Below are 22,613 nucleotides of genomic sequence, written 5' to 3'. Positions count from 1 at the left end.
GAAAGAAAATTACGACACAACTAAGGACGGGAAAACCAAGCTCAAATAATTCCAAGGTCTGTGCATGAAAGTGAGGTTGTAAGAGAGAGGGCAAAGAGAATAATAAATGGATGCTGAACAAGGTTTCTTTTGAAAATATAGTCCAACTAAATTGTAGTTGTTTGTTTTGGGGAAGGTCAGGGTTAGGGATGGGCATGTCGTGTGGAGACAAGTCAGCTCTCCTGAACCATTCTCCAACATGGCTGTTTAAAGCATCATTACTTCAACATCACAAGATCAGACTCTGCCTTTTGTGTTCAAAGCCAATGCCAACATAAATACTGTTCCTGGAGCAAGGAAACAACTTTAAAGAAACCAAGTCTTGCACCTGAGGTTCTTCTCCCCCCCTCCCCCCCCAAATTTTAAGACTATCCTGAAAGTAATCCATAGATACACTACACTTGTCAAGTGGCTAGACACGGTAACTAGACTAATGTTTATACAATTTACTGTAATCCAAGTTTAGGTTATAACGAGTAAACAACCAAAATGAGCATGTATCTAAGTATATGGAAGATAAAGAGGTTATCCTTTACAATTAAGTAACCTTCTACCCTTATGTGTCACCTAAATGCAGTGGTTTTCAACCTTTTTTTTCCATTTACGGACCCCTAAAAAATTTTCAATGCAGGTGCAGACCCCTTGGAAATCTTAGGCATAGTCTGTGGACTTGCAAGGGTCTGCAGACCACAGGCCGAAAACCACTGTTCTGTTGTAACGACCTTTTTGTGGACCGCTTAGACATAGTCTGCAGACCGATCACAGGTTGAAAACCTCTGTTCTAAGGTAACTGAAAAAGGACAGAGCTGAGTCTTCTGCAGAGAACCTTTGCTGAGGGGTCATGCTCCTCATTTCTCATTGATAAGCCAGTCACTCAAAATGAGATTAAAAATAAAATTAAAGACACAAAGAATAAGTGATATGGAATCTCAGTTTCATTATATTTAAAACTAATTTGTCTCTCCTGCTTTCGTATGCTTATGCATGCGAATCTGCAAAACTTATTATGAATTATATACTTAATAGATACAAAGATTTGCTCTGAATAACAATTCTTTTGTAAAATAAATGAGTCAATTAGTATCTCTGCAAGATACTTTAACTGAAATTTTAAAGGGTACAACTGAATCTTTAATGCAACACTTATTTACGCAGGCCACATCTTCTGGAAATCTGGCATGCTTAAAATTGCAGCTCACCAGATATTTTTTATAGGGAAGGACAGAGCATTCAAGTCAGGCTACTGGGAAATGTGAGAGACACATTCTTCATATCTCTCATTCTCCCACATTTTAAGTAGGGAAAAAGGGAACACACACAATGCAAGCAACACACAAAAATTAACTTAAACCATTTCTGCATTGGACATGTTAAAGTCAAACAGATGCAAAATTAAGTGCACAAAATGAAACACATGTGCCAGCTGCCGAAGGTTAGAAGGGATTTGGTTAGGATGATACCAGATGAACATCATTTGACATGCTAAAGATATTTTACTTTACATTAATGGTTAAACAGAGAGAGAGACAGGAGGAAATAAAAAACGCCACTGCAAACTGCTGAAATTTTAGGATTAACAAGGCACAGGGACCTACCAACACAGAATTATCCAACAAGATCTCCTGCACAAAAACAAATGACAAACCAGTCATGACAAAATCAAAATACAGTTACCACAATGATACTCACTACAGCAAGGAAACCATAAAACGTAAATTCAGAATATTAAATTCAGAGTCTTATCACAAACATTCCACAAAAACCTCATTTGCTTAGTCCAGATACCTCATCAGATAATGTTGAACATCTTTAAAATGTACGCCCACAGCCCATAAAACTCGTTGGTTAAAATAAATGTAAAAGCAGCTCTTGAAAAAGGTCACTGAAACTATTATATATCTTTGTATTTGAACATGTTTTCTTTTGGGTCCTATAGCTGAAAACCTGAGCATCCCCCCTATGCAGCCATCCTATGTATATGAGATGCATAAATAAGAACGTAGTGTGTACCTGTAAAGTTAGCTGTAAAATTAATATTAGTCATCACTAGATACAAAAGGTTATTTCCACAACCAAGTATTTAATTGCCAGAACTTGATAGAGAATGTTAAGTACCATGCAGTTAGACGCAAAGCCCTGGGTAAGAAAATCCTCTTTCTAAAGGAAGAAAATTCTAAGACGCCGTTTTTTTATTTTGTTTTGGGGTAGGGGTAGGGACTAGGGGAGAAGGGGGAAATGAAGATGAAGGTGGGATGATGATGTTCTTTTTATATAACTTTTTTTTATAAGAAGTCCTCTTTTAATTATTCAATATTTTAAGAACATTCTAAAATAAAGTTTGAACTCATAAATTTTCAATATATTGGCAATAGCCTTGGAGAAATAGGGAAAAAACCCTCCAAATAATTATTCGTAATTAGAATTGGTAATTAACGTAACCACTCTCAGCAACAGTGTTTTCAGCTCTCTCCTCACTAGCGTGTCTCAATGGACATCAGTAACACAGTCTGTTTCTCTGACAAGAGCCTCTTTATCTTCCTCCCTGTCTGTTACAAATAATTGCTCAGCACAGAATGGTGGTATCAAAACTAAAATATAATACCACCTAGCTCTTACTTAGCATTTTTCATCTTTAGAGCTTAAAGTGCTTTACAGAAGGTCAGTATCATCCTTCTTCTACAGATGGGGAAACTGAGGCACAGGGAGAAATACTTGCCCAAACTCACCCAGCAAACCAGTGGCAGAACTGGGAATTGTACTTATGTCTCCCACATCCCAAAACAGTGCCCTGTCCATGCCTTCTATTAAGACAACAAGGGTAATTTTTCAGGCAGACCGCATGCCCTACAAAGTTCTACTGAGTTCAATGAGGTTTCAACACAGGTTCAGGGTCCACCTGCATGGTGACTTCTGCCAGAATGTGGTCTAAATAAGAAAAGTATAAATCAAACCCCACTTATTCATAATTATGACAGAGACCTATTGCCAATTACTAAACTGTATGTATTAGTGTGGAGGGCTTTGATTCTGCAATGAGCTCCTCGCAGACAGAAATCTACAACTGTGTGGAGTCCCGGATTTCACTAGAACTCGGTGTAGGCACAAGAATATACCCATGTAAAACTCCTTGTTGGGTTGGGACTTAAAGGAATACATACACCCCCCCCCCCAAATATACTTTGCTTTTTAATTGACAAGTGTAGGTAAGTTTTAATTTACGAAGTATTCCATAATTTACTGTAACAATTTTACAAGTATATTGAAGTATTATTCTGTAAAAACAATGAAGTCTTCGTAATACAAAACCTCACTACAAACACACTATTATTAAATCTTTGCTGAGAAATCTTTGCTGAGAGACCAATTTTTTATGCAGTTTAGAGAGGTACTACTGTAAACAGAAGCAGACAAAACGTTCATTCCATAGATTTGCAAATAGATGGAAATTCTAATGAGTTGGTTGATCAACAGGACAGCAACTCCTAAGTCTGGAGTGCTTTCATAAAAGATGAGTGGAAATGCTTTTTACCTATTGAAAGGAAGATCAAGGATAAAATACAGTGGAAGGGGGAGAAGAAAAAAGAATCCCTAAAAGGTAGCATTCTCCCAAAATAAACAGGCTCACGCTTAAACCCAATAGTAGTGTGGGGCTCATTCTGAATCTTGCAGATACATTTCTACGAAAACCTCAAACATATATGCAAGAAATGTGAACTCCATAAGAAACCAAAATGTATATCTACTAATGATATGCAACAGCTGTTCAGACAAAAGAACACTTAAAGACTCCAAGACCGACAAGGCAGAGATACAAGAAAATCCAGAACATTTACTCTTTTTCTGACTTCTGAGAAAAAAACTTTTACAGGGAAACCAGCTAAATCATGTATACATAATGAGGGTAGATCAAATCTTTTTAAAACCTTCTCTTGCTACAGTATGTTCTTATGGAAGCAGGCATTTTATTGTGTGGGAAACAGCTTGAGATATAAGAATAATAGGCAAAGTGGAATAAATTGACTAGTGCAGTTGTGGAATCTCCATCATTGGGGATTTTTAAGAGCAGGTTAGACAAACACATGTCAGGGATGATCTAGATAATACTTAGTCCTGCTATGAGTGCAAGGAACTTGACTAGATGATCTCTTGAGGTCCCTTCCAGTCCTAGTACAGGATCAAAGAAAAAAAATAGAACTATGACACCCAATACTTGTGCAAGTAGAGGTTGTATTTGGTGCTGTGGATGTGACCTTAGTGGAAAGTACGTCCTGTTTTGCTTATGAAGAACTGACCAGCCATGTTAGCATTAGAGTTGCTTTCTTGGATTTAACAAATTCTGGGGACATGGCAGCTACCATGGCAATTAAAAGGTAATATATAATATTTTACAAATGAGATGACAGACCTGAAAAGTGGCCTATCACTCAGGCCTGCAAACTGAAGTGAGAGGGGGCAGCTGTCCTGAGTACCAGAACCACATCAACAACTGCTCACTAGCAGTACAGAACTGAAAGGGAAGGTAAACTAATATAGACGTCTTTAAAAGTATAAATAATTATATTACTTATACTGAATATTGAGAAGTAATCAGTTACTTCAACAAACCTTAACCTCGCATAGGCGAGAAGAAATACTGGCCAGAATTAAGAAGTGGGCAAAACCCAAAACTCATACATTTTGTCAACAAAAGTTTGGCTTGTGTAAGAATGGCAGCACATATTCTCAGTAACGGGTATGCTCTTGGGAGAGATACAGAAGGAAGGAAACAGAAGGAAGGAAAATGGATAAATAGAAAGGGGAGAGGAGAGAATGACCATGTGCATATGAAAGACACAACACCTCACCCTATTAAAGAATGACTGATTGCTAAAACACAGTATTAAATGTATTTTAACAACTGATAACAGGCTGGTTTAAGGAAAATTTATTTAAATGTTTTATGTTTCAAGGCAAAGGTTGAAAATTTTAAAAACAGGGAAAAATACATTTTCACAGCTGTACTTACACATAGGCTGCTTACAAGGCTAGACAAGTTGACATGTCGTGGAGCAAACATATGAAGCTGCTGTAGGCAAGAGATGGCTTGAGCCTGAACAAGGCAGTCAGGGTTATCCTGCATCACCGCACAGCCCAGGAGGCAAGAAGATCTTAAGGTTGAAACTGCAGTATTACTGCCTACAGTTAGAAAAACAGTGTTTTAATACTTCCAACATACTAATTTTCCTCTATTTTTTTAAAAATAGGTACAAATATGAATAATTATACAAAGCATTCACTCTTAATAAAATGATTCACATAGGAGTTTCTGCAAGCGATTCAGTCAAGTAGAATAATCATCATCATACTTAGCAGTTCTACTGCACCTTTAAACAGACAGTCACAGTCAACTTAGTCCTGCCTCAGTGCAGGGGACTGGGCTAGAAGGAAAGGTTCCTTCCTACCTTTCTATGATTCTAAGCTTACAAACAAGCAAGAAGGCCTCAAAATACCAGAGAGGTAGGCAGGCATTATAACCAGTTAACAGAGGGGGACAATAAGGCACAGAGAGGTCACACAGTGAGTCAGTGGTAAACTTAGAAGACCTGACAATTCTCTTCTCTAGCCTCTAGATCCCACTCCCCACTTTTTGGACTACTGGCACACTTATTCAGTAGAATTTTCCATACCAATACAAAAGGTGTGTTTTCTTTTTTAAGGTAATATTTCAGGGGTGGGGGAGAAGGACTAAATGATTAATCAAGCCTGGGATTGGCAGGCAGGTAAAATGTATCAAGGTAGTACATGCACATCATATGAAGGACTGGGTGAATTTATTATCAATGACAGAGTACGCAAATAATAAATAAAAGGAATACACTCGCAGGTGAGTCAGTGGGATGGAAGTGGACTTAGGCAGTGAAACAGCTACAGATGCAGGAAACTAAGGCTCTGATTTTATAAGTTGTCTTACACAACCCTGCATCCATACAAAACCTAATGAAAATCAATGAGGTCTGCACACATGAAACAGTCTGCAGGACCCGGGCCTCAACAGAAGAAATTGATAGCGCCTGACTTGACATTCCCTATTAACCCCCCCAGGGAAAGGCCAGATATAATGTCTTCCCTGAAGTCTTTCAGTTGCTTTTCCTGTCAAGTCACTGTACCTGCCTTGTTTCCCCAGGCTCCATAGATCTCTGGTGTCGTTGCCATTTCAAAAAATGCTGGAGATTTGTGTACATGCTATTAGTGTGGCTTTCATATTGCACATTATCTGATGGGCTCAAAAAGCAATGGATTAACCTCCTTCTGTAGACAAGTACTAGAATGCCTGTATTGAGCTCTGAACTCAATGGGTATTGTGAGTGCAGAGCTCCACTGAAAAATCAGACCATTTTTGTTTAGGTGCCTGAATCTGGATTTTGTTCTCCATTTTTCAAATACAATTCCCTACGTCTTGACACTAAGTATAAGGACTTTCAACCCAATGAGAAGCTTTTAGGACTACATTCTGGTAAGGGTATTTAAAAAAAATAGCTTATCCTGGAAGGGTAATTATCGCCATGTCTTGGCCCCATAAAGGCATAGCCTATGAAAAACTACTTCACAGTTCATTCACAAGAAAAAATGTCTGAATGATTCCTGAAAGTTCCTAGAACACGTTCACTGTTTGTCTGCAATGTTTCCACTTATGTTTAAGTGTTCTAATTACCTAATCAAACAAATATGACAATATTGTTTATGCATACCTTGCAGCTCTGGCCCCAACATAGTGATAAGTGCATTTAAACAGCGACCAAGGCTCTGGTGAACTTCAGCATAAGCAGGAGGCACAGTCAACAACAACATGACAACAAGAGACAGGGTAGCTTCCACATGCACATGATATAGCGGGCCAGCTGAATCTATTATCAGTGACAGAGAATGCAGGGCCCAAGTCTGTAAAATAAAAGATGTAGGCATGTCACACCTATATGTAATAAACTAAACCCTAGAGCTGCTTTGTGAAGTCTGTGATTAAAATAAAAATTAATATATGGGTACAAATAGTGCTCTGATGTGGAAAGGGAGTGGATGGATGAAAACACTACAGACAATTTCTTCTTCATAACAAAATATCTGGAAACCGGCTCTTCTTTGATAAACACTGTAAGAAAAATTCTACATTTTGGAGTGGCACAACTGGTTAACACTGTCATCATTAGTACCTCAATGACAACCAATTTTTTAGATTAAGTGTAATGTTAGTCCCCCACTAAGTGCGGTAATTTGCAGATATAAATTTTTTTCTTAATTGTTTCATGAGCAAGAATAATGGAGTTACAGCAAGTATGAAGGCAGAACTGCTGAAGAGTATATTACATAAGGGCTTGTCTATACTTACCGGGGATTGATGTGTGGTGATCAATGCATCAGTGGTCCACTTAGCAGGTCTAGTGAAGACCCGCTAAATCAACCGCAGATCGATCTTCCGTTGACTCCTGCATTCCACCAGACTGAGAAGTGTAACGGAAGTGGATGGGAGAGCATCTCCGATCGACATTGCATAGTGTGGACCCTGCAGTAAGTAGACCTAAGCTAGGTCGATGTGAGTTACGCTATTCAAGTAACTCAAATTGCGGAGCTTAGATTGACTTTTCCCTTTAGTGTAGACAAGGCCTTAATCTCAGTCACTTTGCCCTACATTCAAACCCATTACATGTTACTTTTGTAGTGATCTTCTGTGTATGGAGGATAGTAGATAGAGGTGATAAATTTAAGCCTACTATTCAGTCTATTTAAAAGGGCACGTAGGGGGTTTTAATCACCCCTCACTTTAACTTTAAGGAGTTTTGATGTATACCCCTTTTTATTTCAACATGTGATTAAAATATCTTTCCCAGAGGGACCATGGCATAAGGCGTGTTAGCTCAGAATGAACCATGTGACTTCATCTTCACAACGGTTTGACTCATGCAAGCAAGCTTTCAACTGACCAAGCTGGTCCCTGTAGCTAATGCAGCACACTAGCTTCAAGCTATTTACTACATCATCTTTATAAAAGAAAAGTGCTAGGAAACAGACAGCTTTGCAGACATAAAAAATGATATACATATGAAAAGAAAACACAGGCACTATCTAATCAAACAAGATTTAGGTGAATGTACATCAAATTCAAAACAATAGTATGAATTCAGGAATTCTGCTGAAGGAATTGTTGTCTAATCTCCTCTTACATGTAAGAAGAACTTTTACTCCCAAAAAACAATTGGTTCTGTTTTAATATCTAAAGAGAGGGCAGATTTTTTGAATTATGTGATGAAGTACCTGTACATCAGGAGAAGTACTGTCCTGAGATAAGGTATAAAGGATTCCAACACATGCATTCAGGTGCTGAGTAGAGCCTATTCCTCCTAAATATCTATACAGTGATCCCAGAGCCAAAGAATGTCCTGTTCTTGACACCACATCCCTAGCAGATTTCAGCCTGTTAATTTCAAGGAGAAAAAAAGTTGTTACATAGCTAATACTGCCAGGTAATCTTTATACATAGTAGATTGCAGTGCTTTGGTTGCAGAATGCAATCAGCAAAAGATTTTGTTAATCATTATGTTGCCAGAATATGTAAAGACATTTTAGTACTGCTTATCTCCTACCCCAGAGTTGCCCCAAAATAACAAAGGGGCATTTCTCAATTTAAACAGAGGGTTGTGAAAAACTGGTACTAGCTAGGATATGCTGACAATCTTTTAACTCTGCCCGTTGAGCCTAGAAACAGTAATATACAAGATTATTTTCTGTGGGGTAAAAACCCACTAAAAAAACTACAAAAGATTTATTAAATTTAGGACAAAACACACACTATGTTATTCACTTCATAATCATGTTATTTCTTCAAACATGACAAAAGCAGAAACATTGTCCAAACTAAGAAGACTGCAAATTTCTAAGCTTACAAAAAAAAAAAAAAAAAAAGAGTACAATAGCAAGACCTCATTCTACTCCATAGACAGGATTACCTCTCTTTTGTATGTGCAGTTAGGGACTGACACCCTTTTACGAACTTAATGCTTTTCAACATTTAGCCTATTACAAAGTTTCAACCAAACCAATCCAATCTTCTTGACACACATACACTCAGCTGAACTGGCTGGACAGAATTATAGGTCTTTTAAAATTGACAACATTTTTAATGCAACAGCCCTGCCCTCTGAATTTTTCCTCCATATTCTTCCACCATTTTGATGCAACTGTGATGCAAACTCTTCTGTAAATACAGGATAGATCAAATTAATCTGGATCTTAAATTTTACATTCAAAAAGAGAAGGAACAAATTCAGGATTATGTTTCAGTCTCTTTTTCCTGCTCTGAATTCAGCCAGTAAACTAATGATACTCAGACCTCAGTGGTTCAGGAGCCAAATTAGTGATCAACATTACTCAAAAGAGCCACAGTAGTGCGATCCATGAATATAAGAACGGCTATACTGGGTCAGACCAAAGGTCCATCAAGCCCAGTATCCTGTCCTCTGACAGTGGCCAATGGCTGGTGCCCCAAAGGGAATGAACAGACAGGTTATCATCAAGTGATCCATGCCCTGTCACCCAATCCCAGCTTCCGGTAAACAGATGCTAGGGACACCATTTCTACCCATCCTGGCTAAGAGTCATTGATGGCCTATCTTCCATGAATCTATCTAGCTCCCTTTTGAATCCTGTTATAGTATTGGTCTTCACAACACCTTCTGGCAAGGAGTTCCAGAGATTGACAGTGTGTTGCATGAAAAAAATATTTTCTTGTGTTTGTTTTAAACCTGCTACCTATTAATTTCATTTGGTGGCCCCTTGTTCTTTTATTATGAGATGCAGTAACACTTCCTTATTTACTTTCTCCACACCAGTCATCATTTTATAGACCTCTATTATATCCCCCTTAGTCGCCTCTTTTCCAAGCTGAAATGTCCCAGTCTTATTGATCTCTCCTCATACAGAAACCATTCTATACCCCTAATAATTTTTGTTGCCCTTTTCTGAACCTTTTCCAATTCTAGTATATCTTTTTTGAGACGGGGCAACCACATCCACATGCAGTATTCAAGATGTGGGCCTACCATGAATTTATATACAGGCAATATGACATGATATTTTCTGTCTAATTCTGAATTCTGTGTGAATTCATTGTTTCATTTACTATAGTACTAAATATTCATATTTAAATAGTATGTCTAGAGAAATATATAATTATTATTATTCTCACAGCAAAATGAATAAGTACTATTATTTTATAAACTACAATTGTTTAACAACATAGTAAAAGCATTCTGATCGGTTAATTAAATTACAGTGTTTTAATATCATATGCTGTAAAGAGCCACAGTCTGAGTATCCACGCTGCAAACTCTGTACTTGGAATCAATCATGTTAGCTAAGTAAGGGAAAGATTTCTTAGCTTCTCAGAATCACTTTTTCAATTATTGCCCTTATGTGGTTCCATTTTATTGTTGTTAATTATCTAGCCAGATTTCCAGTTTGAGACTGTGACAATAGTGTCATCAGACTGTAGTCTGCTGAGTCACTAAAAAGTTCCTTCAAGTGTTTTCCAGTTAACCAGCTTCCCAAATGTGCTTTAACACTCTGTTAGGCGTTACTTTTTAAACCAGAACATTTTAAATAGTACGCTGAATACCCACCCATACATTAGAAGTTTAGGATGACTGCATCTGAAAAGTTATCTTGTACATATTTATTGTTTGAACAAATGGAAGAGAACTAATTTGTCATATTTTTCTTTATACATTATATGGCACCTTCAACAGCCTGCTACCACATTCTATGGTTTTCTTTTTGGACAAAGAATCAATGTGCCTTGTGTGGGCACTTGAAGCTATCATCAAGTCATTTTTCATATATGACTGACCATCTTGTATTAACAAACCTCTATTTTTATTTCTCCAACTGCAATATCTAGCAGTGCATGCAGGAGTTCAAAATCTTTCAGGAAATTATATGCAGGGTGAAATGCTTCAATCATTCCTTTAAATTCTCATTTTGTGCTACACTGTAAGTGATACCAGTAGCACAAAACAAGTGCAATTTTTTGTTTCCCAAGTATTTTTATGGCATGGTCACACATTGATTTTTGCCATTTTGAGATGAACAGAGATTGCTCCTGAATTACACTGCTGATGAGCTGCTTGAAGGCCTAGAATAGGGACTTAAATGGTCATCACTGCTGCATTTTAACAATAAAAGTAGCATAAAATTGTCTCACTTGCCAAACTCAATGTTCTGCTCTTATTACTCTAATAAAATTTCATTTAATGTCCAAATAAACAAGGAAACCTGTTTTCAGCATTTTGAAATGAGAAGAAATCCTTTCCATCTTCCTCCTCAACAAACTGGTTTATATCTTAGTGTAAAAGAATTATCTGCTTTCCTTACTTCACTCCTTTCAATCCTGATTTCCTTCTATTTGAGGCATATTGTCTCCAATAAATTCACACGTTATTGGTAAATCAATAAACTGTAACCGCTGGCTGTGACAGAATATAGCCGTGTTCACACCCGACACACTGTTGTAATAATTTTGTACAAGGCATGTCTTGTGAGGTATCATTTAAAAACTCGTAATTTGCTCATCTATAATATCACGGCAAAATGCAAATAGCAGCATTATATGTGAAGTTATAAACATAAGCTGAAATCAAAACTAAAAGTATGTTTTCCAGATAAGCCTAGGGAGAGGCTAAACCAGTTCCTCAGAAACAATGGCCAAATGGACGCCTCAGCCAGCTGTAAACAAGGCTGATGGACCATTGCCTATAAGTGGCCATTCTTTGGCAGGAAGGGGGACAAAAGCATCTTAGCAAAGAAACAGCATGGAGTTTCCTTCCACACAGGCTATTTGTTGCCTTGCTCCCAGCTGGAAATGCTTCTCAAAAGGGGGAACAGAATTATAAAAAAAATGAGGCAGACACCTCAAGAGAGCCCTCTCTTTCTCCCTGCCCATCACATTCATTGCACCAGAAGACACAAAGAAAAGAGATGTTGGACTCTGGGGGAGGGGTCGTGACCTGAGAGTTTGGTCAGTTATCTGCTGAAACATGTGGTGAGAAAACTTTGCTTTAAATCTAACATCGTTTGTTAAGTTAGGCACCAATAAGTGTTTTATCTTTATTTTTCTTATAATACCCCATATCCCCTCCTGCACCCCAACACTCTGCTCCAGCCCAGAGACCCCTCCTGTACCCAAACTCCCTCCCAGCGCTTGCACCCTTTGCTCCCTCATCGACCTCAACCTCCTGCCCCAGGCTCAGCCTTGAGCCCCCTCCAATACTGCAAACTCCTCGGCCCCAGCCCAGAGCCCGCACCCCTCCCAAACCCTAACCCCCTACCCCAGCAGTGAATGTGAGTGAGGATGGGGGAGAGTGAGCGATGGAGGGAGGCTGGGGTGGAGTGAGTGGGCAGGGCCTTGGGGAAGGGGCAGAGTAGATCCTGGGTTGCCCTTAAATTCAAAACATGATCTTGGGCATAAAAAGGTTAGAGACCACTGTCCTAATAGGTATAACAAGAACCTAGATAGTTTCATAATCAGTATGGTCTTATTTATTTGTGGTAGCATTCATTATATGCTAGGCACTCTCCAGACACATTAGGACAGTCCCTACACTTAGAGGATTCAAAATCTAAGCATTTCCTTTTAACTTTACAATACTTAAAATTTCCAATTATAGAATGAAATCAGAGCCTAAATGTTTCCATTATCACAGAAAAACAGAAACAAAAACCAACACTTGAAAGCATTTACTTGGAGAGATCAACGTTTTAAAGTAACAGAAATTTAAAATGAAAAAGTCTGAGAAAAAAACCCTTGGTTTTTAAAAAATATATATTCTTCCCTGCCACACCTAGCCATGCCATACAACAAAACATGTTATATAAATGCATGGATTTCAAGCCTCTGAAGTGCAGCTATAATGAAACAAGTCAGCCAGAAAGTTTCAGCTTCAACCCTGAATTTCCTTATTTTTGTCAGAAATATCTCACAAATATTAAAACCATTTCTGTATATAAATTACCTTCAAATCAGGCTGACTTTTGGTATTTTTTTTTAAAGGATTTGCTAAATCTTATTTATACCATTTAATAAAAAAATATGTTGACAGAAAATGGTGTGTCTATTTTGTCCTTACAAATTTAACTTTTTACAAGTTTACTGTAGTGCAGATAACCTGTATAAAGCCCTCTGCAGCACCTAAGCTTTGTGGTGGGGTTCAGCTGGTGGAGCTGTTGGTAGAATGAACACCCAAGTAGGCCTCCACATGCTGTCTCCTTGCCACTACTGCATAAGCCAACACAGAAATCTTTTTCCTTCATAGATCAGAGTTCCAGTATAGCAGAAGCTGCACTGAGATGAATGCTGTGGCCCTGGGTTTAAGGGTGGATTTCACCTATCTGGTTTCCCTCAGTACTTGACCTCCATAACGACCAAGTGCTCGTGCTTTATGTGAGTGAAGTGATTTTTACCCATGTGAATGTGACACACACACACAGTTACCATGCTATTGCAGTGATGTGTTATAATGATATACAGCAGAACCTCAAAGTTACAAAAAATAGAGAGTTACAAACTGACCAGTCAACCAGAGACCTCATTTGGAACTGAAAATGTTCAAATAAGCAGCAGCAGAGACCACCCCCCGCCCCGCCAAAAAGAGGCAAATATAGAGTACAGTACTGTATTAAATGCAAACTAATTAAAAAAAAAGATTTAACAAAGTCAGGAAACTGTTTCTGGGCTTATTTCATTTAAATTAAGATGGTTAAAAGCTGCATTTTTCCTCTGCATAGTAAAGTTTAAAGCTGTATTAAGTCAACGTTCAGTTATAAACTTTTGAAAGAACCATTATAATGTTTTGTTTAGAGTTATGAACTCTATTCCCAAAGTGTTTGTAACTCTGAGGTTCTACTGTGTTAAAAATGGTGCAGCAGCCAATTTTTTTTAAGTATTTAGATTGAACGTACTCAACTTCCATGGATGCCTGCATTTTTCTCTTTCTTTCTTTAACAGGTCTTTTTATAGTAACAGAAGCACAAACTATGTGCATAAATTTGGCAATACCTTTGCCATACATTTAAAGGTATCCAAGATTCAACCACAGATATATTATTTTATAGGAACTAATTTCCTTTAAAATATTATGAATATTGAAGCCATGTTGCGTTTACACAAATACAATACATGTCAAGTTTATACAAATACTTGCAATGACAACTTAATACAAACATTTTTTAAATGACTTACTTGTCAAAACTAAGTTGGGCCAATCCAGCAGTGAAGGCACTGTCAGCAACCACTTGTGCCAGTCTGGCCAGAGATTCTGCAGCAGCACATCTTAAAAGCGGGTTATTGCTTTCCAAAGCACCCATTACTAAAGTCAGTGCAGGTCTTCTAACTTCTTCGGGACCTAAACTTCCCTTGCAGCTAGCCAAGTGCTAAAAAGAAATTATTTAATCATTGAATTGGTAAGACTGCATAATAAAGATCATTTTTCCCTTTTAAATATTATGACTCAGCAATAAAAACAAACATACATAAATAATTTGGTTTCCTCAGTGAGCACACTCTATTTAATATCACTCAACTGTGGGGCAACTATATTTGTACGCCTCCTTCTTTGCGACTAACATGTATCACTTCCAGGGAAGTACAGACTGATAAGCAACATAATATACTCAAAGGCATGACACTTCCACCATTTCAAAAATAATCCTGATAAAAGAATTAATGAATGGGCTTTTCTCCTGCTGTAGTCTACAATAAGTAAATGCTTGTAGCAGAAAACCTGGGAAAGAACATTAGGATGAAAAACACTTAAGGAAAATAAAATATAGATTTTAAAAGTTCTAATGAGAGCACATGCATGTGATTGAGATTGATGGAGAGCATCTAATAAAAACACTACAATTTATTCAAGCAGTGTTCAATGGAAATAGGAATTGTCAAACTTTCTGTGGTCTGGGACCTGGCTATTTTAGAAGCCAGCTAAGTCTCTACAACTCTCCTAACAGAGCTGTATTCCAGTGATAATGCAAATAGACAGATCCAAGCATAGACTACCTGCTGCTCTATTTAAAGTGTTCCATGGAACTATATAATTTCTTTGCCATATCATACTAAACCCAAACCTAATAGCATTCAGATTGAAAAGCACAACATACCTTTAAAATAAAGAAATGATGATCATTTAAAAAAAAATCGGACCTAGTCTACACTAGGAAATTAAGTCGCATAACTGTGTCAAAACCAGAGATTTGAAAAATCCACACCCATAAGTTAAACTGACCTAACTCCTGGTCCAGACAGTGCCAGACAAAATTCTTTTGTCAACCTAGCTACTGCCTCTTTTGGAAGTAGATCAGCTAAGCTGATGAGAGAAATCCTCCTGTCAGCATAGGTAGCATCTTCACTGAAGCATTACAGCAGCATCGCTGCAGTATTTTAAGTGTAGACAAACCCTCATTATGAATAGATACCCTCCTCTGAAATTTAGCAAAGCCGGAAGATCATGTCCACGCAGAATTTTGAGGACATCTCCACCTATTGTTGTAGCATCTGAGTTTTACCATCACACTGTTCAAATTTGACTGTGCCGATTCTGGCGAATACCAGTAAAACTGCACAGATGTGAGATGTCTCTAAAACTCTCAGTGTAGATGCAGCCAGAGAGGAAAGCATAATGTTCAACTTCTATAATTTTCCATAATTCTGGTTGCCACTTAACGTAGGTAAGGTGCTTATCACCACAGTATCCAAGGGCAAACTAGATAACGCTAATGCAGAAAATATACCAGGTCCCTTTATGATGACAATGGCTGATCTTACCTAATATCAGCACATCTAGAGACAGAAAACATTCCACATTATATTTACAGATAGAAGGAAACCGGAAAGTTACACAAGAGCTAGGCATAAAAGCATCTAACAGCCAAAAGATTTGTTAGAAAAATGGCAATCAACTCCAGAGAGTTCTACCTAAAGTATTACAATGTTACACAGAATTATCTATTTACTATTTTTAATTTTTTTATTTTGCATTTGTAATGGAAAAGCTGTTAATCTTGGTAAACCTTGGGTAATAGCACTCTTGGTTTCTCCCTAAATCTGGAGAAACACTGTTACAGAAATACAACATATCCTTAAGAAACATATCAATCATTTGGTTCTGCTTAATTGCTTTTAAGAGCTAAGTTTGCTCAAGTCTAAACGTCAAGAGGGAAAGAGAGAACAACCTTTCTTGAAGCTCAGACAATAACAAACAAAGCCACCAAACAATAAGACATTAAAATATAGAATTCCTGGAAACTGGGTGTTGTGAAACAAATATATATAAAAGGCAGTCCATAGTATTTTGGTATACTACTCTGAAACACCGAACAGAGGAAGGAAAAAAGAATGATGAATTGACCAAAGGGAAACATTTTTATCAAAATATAATGCTCTTTCAGGAAACATCAGTGAGATTTTAAGGGGAAAAGTAAAAATGACCCTTTGTACATTCACATATTTGGAAAGGTGTTTTGACAAGCAGTCATTTCCAAATGAACAACATGTTATACACCTACAATGACCACTACTCATGCTGCTAGAGGAGAGACAGGTTTCAGTTAGCCTTTGAAATGTACATAAAAGTATACTCGGCCTATTTTTCTTCTCACTTTCACCAGTATACCTTCACTGTAGTTACTCCACTTTTACACCAAAATCAGGTATTGTGTTTCCAGGCTTTGTTTTTTTATTTGTTTAAGAGAAAGTTTTACCAGACATTTTACCATACTGGTGGTTTCTTTCTGAATGAGACAACCACTTGCACTGGCAATATTAGTTGACCAGTGCCTCTGACTTCTCTGTTCTGTGCTGGTGTACTGCCTCCTGACCCACCATTTCCATCATCCTTCCTCATGGAACACCTTCCTTCCTTAGTGCTGCTATCTACATTTCCTGACATCCAAGATTACTATGCCTATTCCCATAGTTCCAACTGTGAACAGGGTGTTCCTAGAGCACTGTTACTGAATAATCTGTTTTCATGGATAGGAGCACTACAGGACTGGTTTCATCATCTCCACTCTTTTCTCCATAGGGCACTCCAGATAGGACGGTGAGAAGGAATCGTCCCCACTGGCAGCATGCTATAGAGTTGCTCCAGGTGCCAAAGAAAGAGAGCAAGATCCCTGCATCCATACCAATGGAGTCCAAACTAGCACTTCATGCAGTTTGGTGAGTGTAAGGAAAGCATATGGCTAGAGTTGAGACACTAGATGGGGAGGGTTCCAAGTTACTACAGAAATTTTTTCCTCTCACTGTCTGGCTGGGATGTGCTCATGGTCTAACTGGTTGCCATATTTGGGGTTGGTAAGGAATTTTTCCCCAAGTCACACTGGCAAAAAATCCAACTTTTTTTTTCTGCCTCTCTCTGCACTTGCTGGTTTGACCTAAACTAAATGGTGGATTCTTTGTAACTTTAAAGTTACATTTTAAATGTTGAATCCTTAAATCAAGATTTGATTACTTCAGTAACTCAGCAAGAGGTTATGAGCCTATTACAGGAGTAGGCAGGTTGGCCTGCAACGTGCAGAAGGTCAGACTAGATGATCATGATGGTCCCTTCTGGCCTTAAAGTTTATGAGATAAAAGGATCCCCCACTGCATCAATTTTCCCTCTGGCATAGTAGAGCCCTACTAGCTCCTTTTCGAAATGAAGTATAAACCCTGCCCTCCCCTACTAACTGGGCATTAGAAGAGTTTGCAAAGGATTCCTCTCTCTTTCATTGCAGGAGCTAAAAAATGGTCACTGAGACTTCACTGGTCGAGAAAATGCCACCAACATTTTCAGAGAGAAAGGAGTGGGAGGATCAATATGAAGAACTCCACTTCCACAAAAAAGATAATCTTCTGATGGGAGAGAGAGAGAAAAAGGAGGCTACAGAGTCAGTAGTAAGGATGCAAGAGATAGAAAATAAAAGAGGAAAAAAACAGAAGAAGAGATCGATGGCAGGGATGAAGGCTACAAAGAAAAACACGGGAAAAGAATGAGATGCTGAAAGGACAACCTTAATGATAAAAATCAATGGGGCAAAAAGGGGAGAGGATATTCCTCCTCAAAGATAAAATCAGAGTCAGAGTCAGAATGGACCAATATGATCGTCTAGTCTGACCTCCTGCACAATGCAAGCCACAGAATCTCACCCACTCACTTCTGCAACAAACTCCTAACTACATATGAGCCACGGAAGTCCTCAAATTATGATTTAAATCAAGATGCAGAGAATCCTCCAGCAAGTGACCCAGGCCCCATGCTGCAGAGGAAGGCGAAGAACCTCCAGGACCTCTGACAATCTGCCCTGGAGGAAAATTCCTTCCCAATCCCAAATACGGCGATCAGCTAAACCCTGAGCATGTGGGCAAGACTCACCAGCCAGACACCCAGGAAAGAATTCTCTGTAGTAACTCAGATCCCACCCCATCTAACATCCCATCACAGGCCATTGGGCATATTTACTGCTAACAGTCAAAGATCAGTTAATTGCCAAAATTAGGCTATCCCATCTTACCATCCCCTCCATAAACTTATCAAGTTTAGTCTTGAAGCCAGGTATGTCTTTTGCCCACTGCTTCGTCTAATTTCAAGTCTGATGGCCAGTTTATATCCATTTGTTCTTGTGTTCACATTGGTACTAAGCTTAATATTCCTCTTCCTCCCTGGTATTTATCCCATTGAATATTTATAGAGAGCAATCATATCTCCACTCAGCCTTCTTTGGTTAGGTTAACAAGCCGAGTTCTTTGAGTCTCCTTTCATAAGGACAGGTTTTCCATTCTTCGGATCATCCTCATAGCCCTTAACTGTACCTGTTCCAGTTTGAATTCATCCTTCTTAAACATGGGAGACCAGAACTGTACACAGTACTCCAGATGAAGTCTCACCAGTACCTTGTATATCAGTACTAACACCTCCTTATCTCTACTGGAAATACCTCGCCTAATGCATCCCAAGACCGCATTAGCTTTTTTCACGGCCATATCACATTGGCGGCGCATAGTCATCCTGTGATCAACCAATACTCTGAGGTCCTTCTCCTCCTCTGTTACTTCTAACTGATGAGTCTACAGCTTACAACAAAGATTCTTGTTATTAATCTCTAAATGCATGTCCTTGCACTTTTCACTATTAAATTGCATCCTATTACTATTACTCCAGTTTACAAGGTCATCTAGATCTTCAAGAAAATTCAGAGTCAAGAAAATTAAAGGAGAGAAATCTCTAGACAGCAAGGAGAAAAGAAATACACCTGGTCTAGACTAACATTTTAGACAAACACTTTCTGTACTACTTGAAGAAAACCAAAGAAGGGAAGAATGAAACTGAGAGATGGACAGAGATAAGGAAATGTGAATAAAAATGAAGGAAGGCAGAATAAACAAAACAGTCATATAGCTGCTAGGCTACTTTATTTTACTTCCAGTCTAGTATTTTATTCTCTGCTAGAGGAGGGGAGATAAGAAATAGGGAAAGTCCAATTGTGATCCCCAGGGGTTCAGAAGGTGGGAATTTCATGCAGATACTCAGTCTGAGAGGCTGTTAGGGATGTGGGCTCCACCAATACTTTATTTTAATATTTGAAGAGTGATCTTCAGATTGGTTGATAAATAAAGGTGGTTACTGGAAAGGATTACAGAAATGTTCTCATGGTAGGGTAAAATATGCACTTAAACTGAATAACATCGAGTTTTAGCATCAAAACCAATATTTATAAAAAGAGCAGATTTACCTTCAGAAAACTAGAAAATGCTGATACAATGTTTAGTTGTACGGTCTGCTGTCGTGCTCCTTTTGTTTGTTTTATGGAAGCCAACAGTTTTTCTAACACTTGGAGCCTTAAACCAAAATAAGAAAAACATATTGGTCAAGCCATTTTTTAAAAAAAACATCAAACAAAATCTCTAGATTATGGAAGCATTTGAGTAGCAAATGCAATGATCTAAGCCTCATGTGACTTCCCATATCTTACCATTACCATACAGTGGTGGCTTCTCATCAACTAATTTACATGCCGATTGTTTGAGGTCAGCAAAGAAGCATTTTAATTCAGATTCTTGTCATTTGTTTTCTAGATAAAAAGAATATTATCCACTCTATAAGCTCTGTCTGGTATTGTACATACTTCAGGGCAAAGACTGCTAATATTTGGGCAACACGTTTAGCTTTTTACGAAGCCTTGTACATACATAAAACAACATAATGCTGAAGATGGGTTCAAGGAGGTGACAAAGCTCTTGAAGGGAGCTTTAGAGAAATACATCATCACCAAAACAAATTAAGATAGAACTGTCTTTCTAAGCTCCTTTTCTTAAGTAATATTCTTCAGATTTTCTCTTATTCCTTTCCCATCCTACTCTTTTTTCTTATCATTTACTTTGCTAATCCTCCTGCGTGCACACACAGAGATCCCTTTCTAGCCTCTGCTTGACATCTCTGCCTACAACAAGACTTTTTTGTAGTCCATATCAGCACACATACTTCCACTATCCTTATGTACTTTTTTTGTCCTTGCTTCTATAACAGGATATTTATTTATAGATCATCTTTCATTATCTGATTACCTATGAGTGTTCCTATTAAAGAGGACTGTGTGTCTAGGAATAGTATAGTTTGGGATGCCCTGTGGGCACAGAACTATAAGCACTACCAGTGGAGATCATGAGAAACAGATGAAGGAAAAAACAAGACAAAAATAGCAAGAAGAAAAAGAGAGAGAAAGACCAGACACGGAGAAAAGAACAAAACATAGAAGAGTAAAGTTACTGAAGTGAGAACAAGGAGAGAGATGGTGGTAACTGCACAGGAAAGTATTTTGCAAAGAAATGTTGCAATGGTGCGAGGAAGGATATGTGAATGTAAGTATTTGGGGATGGTGTGGGCAGGAAAGGATAATGAGATATCAGATGAGTCACTGGAATGGAGGGAGAGAGAGTGGCACTTTCTTTCTTTCTACACAAAATACTGCGTTAATTGGTTGATTCTTGCTGAAGCTCAGAGAATCAGCCAATTCCTATCTTATACCATACCATTTGAAAGACCATATCACACACTACCATCTTTTTTCTGATTTAATAATCCTGGATAAGATTTCCTTCAGATCCTTCAATGCTTGCTGCTTAGTCAGCCAGAGCAGCTGCCCTATAGTGACTCAAAGCAGGGCTACATTCAACAGTACTGCAGCATTCCCAATTTATGCTGGCCAAGACAGTGAGATTCAGGACCCCTAAAATGAGCTCTCCCCCTTACACAGAATTACAGAACATAATCACTAGCAATCATGCTCATTTCAGGATTAATTGTACAGTACTTTGAAAATGCAAAGCAACATAAATGATACCATTTATCCTCAATCAAATCTTATATATTCTAAATAAATATTTTATTGTTGTTATATTTTTGTATTTAAAAAATGGAGAACAACCAACAGCACAAAAACTTGATGTTTTTCCATCATTCAACAATCAACACCATCATAAAGCTGAATCAAAACAACTTTTTAAAAACCGGAACAAAGCTTTGTTGCTTCCGTTACGTTCTCCTGTGGTTGCAAATTACTGTTTTTGGGTACGTATTCTTGTTTATTTTAGACTTTTCAAACTACTTTATTTTCCTTATTACTGTTCTAATTACAGTCTTAAAAATATTTTTAGCCTGTCATTGTCAAGGATAGAGGATTATATTTTACTGTGATTTCCCACCCTTTCCCCCCTGATGTTCAAGAGCCCTTATAACAATGAGTATGCCATAAAATCCTCTCAAGACAAATTTTATATCTATCTGAAAAAAGAACTGTTAATGTACAATGTTCAGTATTAAAAGATTTCTACTAAGCGTGGAAAGAAAATAGACATTAAGAATCGTCCTCCTAAGACTTTTATAATACTTTCTCCATCAATTAAACATGGACGGAAAACTTATTAACACTATATCTCATTCACGTGCTATGTAGCTGTGACACTGAGAACCCTTCCCAGACCTGAAGAACTCTGTGTAAACTTGAAAACTTGTCTCTTTCACAACATAAGCTGGTCCAACAAAAGATATTACATCGTCCATCTTGTCTATGCAATATAATGGTCCATTTTACTGGTTCTTTCTTTTCATCAATATCAGGAACTGCAGATTGAGAGCTGAAATTTTCAGACTGTACATAAACTTCCAGCCATAAATCTATCTTTTCAGCTCATGAAAATTCCCTTCATAATTCATACCTTCTATATTAACATACCTTTAGTCTATATTTTCCATAAGATTTTAAACATACTAACTCTCTTTAGGCTCTGTTTAACTAATGGTGAATTTAAGTAAACACTTTACCTTTGAGATTCTGCTACATGGGAAAATATAACTCCAAAGAGACGGACTGCAGCATTGATAACAGATAGTGCAGGAGGTAGAGGTTAGGCACTGAATCACCTTCTGCAGCTTTCTCATAAATTGAGTAAGGGTCATACTCCAGGCTTCCTCCAGCTATACCGCTACCTAACAGGAGCTGCAAAGGCAGAAATATGA

At 37.9% G+C, this 22,613-nt stretch overlaps 1 protein-coding gene across 1 annotated transcript in view; it reads right to left on the bottom strand.

The window, feature by feature from the left end:
• HEATR5A (HEAT repeat containing 5A) overlaps positions 1-22,613 on the bottom strand; it is a 129,102-nt gene that overhangs the window by 39,268 nt on the left and 67,221 nt on the right. The window contains 7 exon segments of the mRNA XM_030559337.1: positions 5,045-5,214; positions 6,768-6,957; positions 8,326-8,485; positions 14,303-14,493; positions 19,831-19,936; positions 22,419-22,503; positions 22,506-22,593. Coding sequence (XP_030415197.1) covers positions 5,045-5,214; positions 6,768-6,957; positions 8,326-8,485; positions 14,303-14,493; positions 19,831-19,936; positions 22,419-22,503; positions 22,506-22,593 — 990 coding nt within the window.

Source organism: Gopherus evgoodei, chromosome 4 (genome assembly GCF_007399415.2).
Source record: "Gopherus evgoodei ecotype Sinaloan lineage chromosome 4, rGopEvg1_v1.p, whole genome shotgun sequence".
NCBI lineage: Eukaryota > Metazoa > Chordata > Testudines > Testudinidae > Gopherus > Gopherus evgoodei.
The sequence above is the reverse complement of the archived record's forward strand: the minus strand, read 5'-3'. Positions and strand labels throughout refer to the sequence as shown.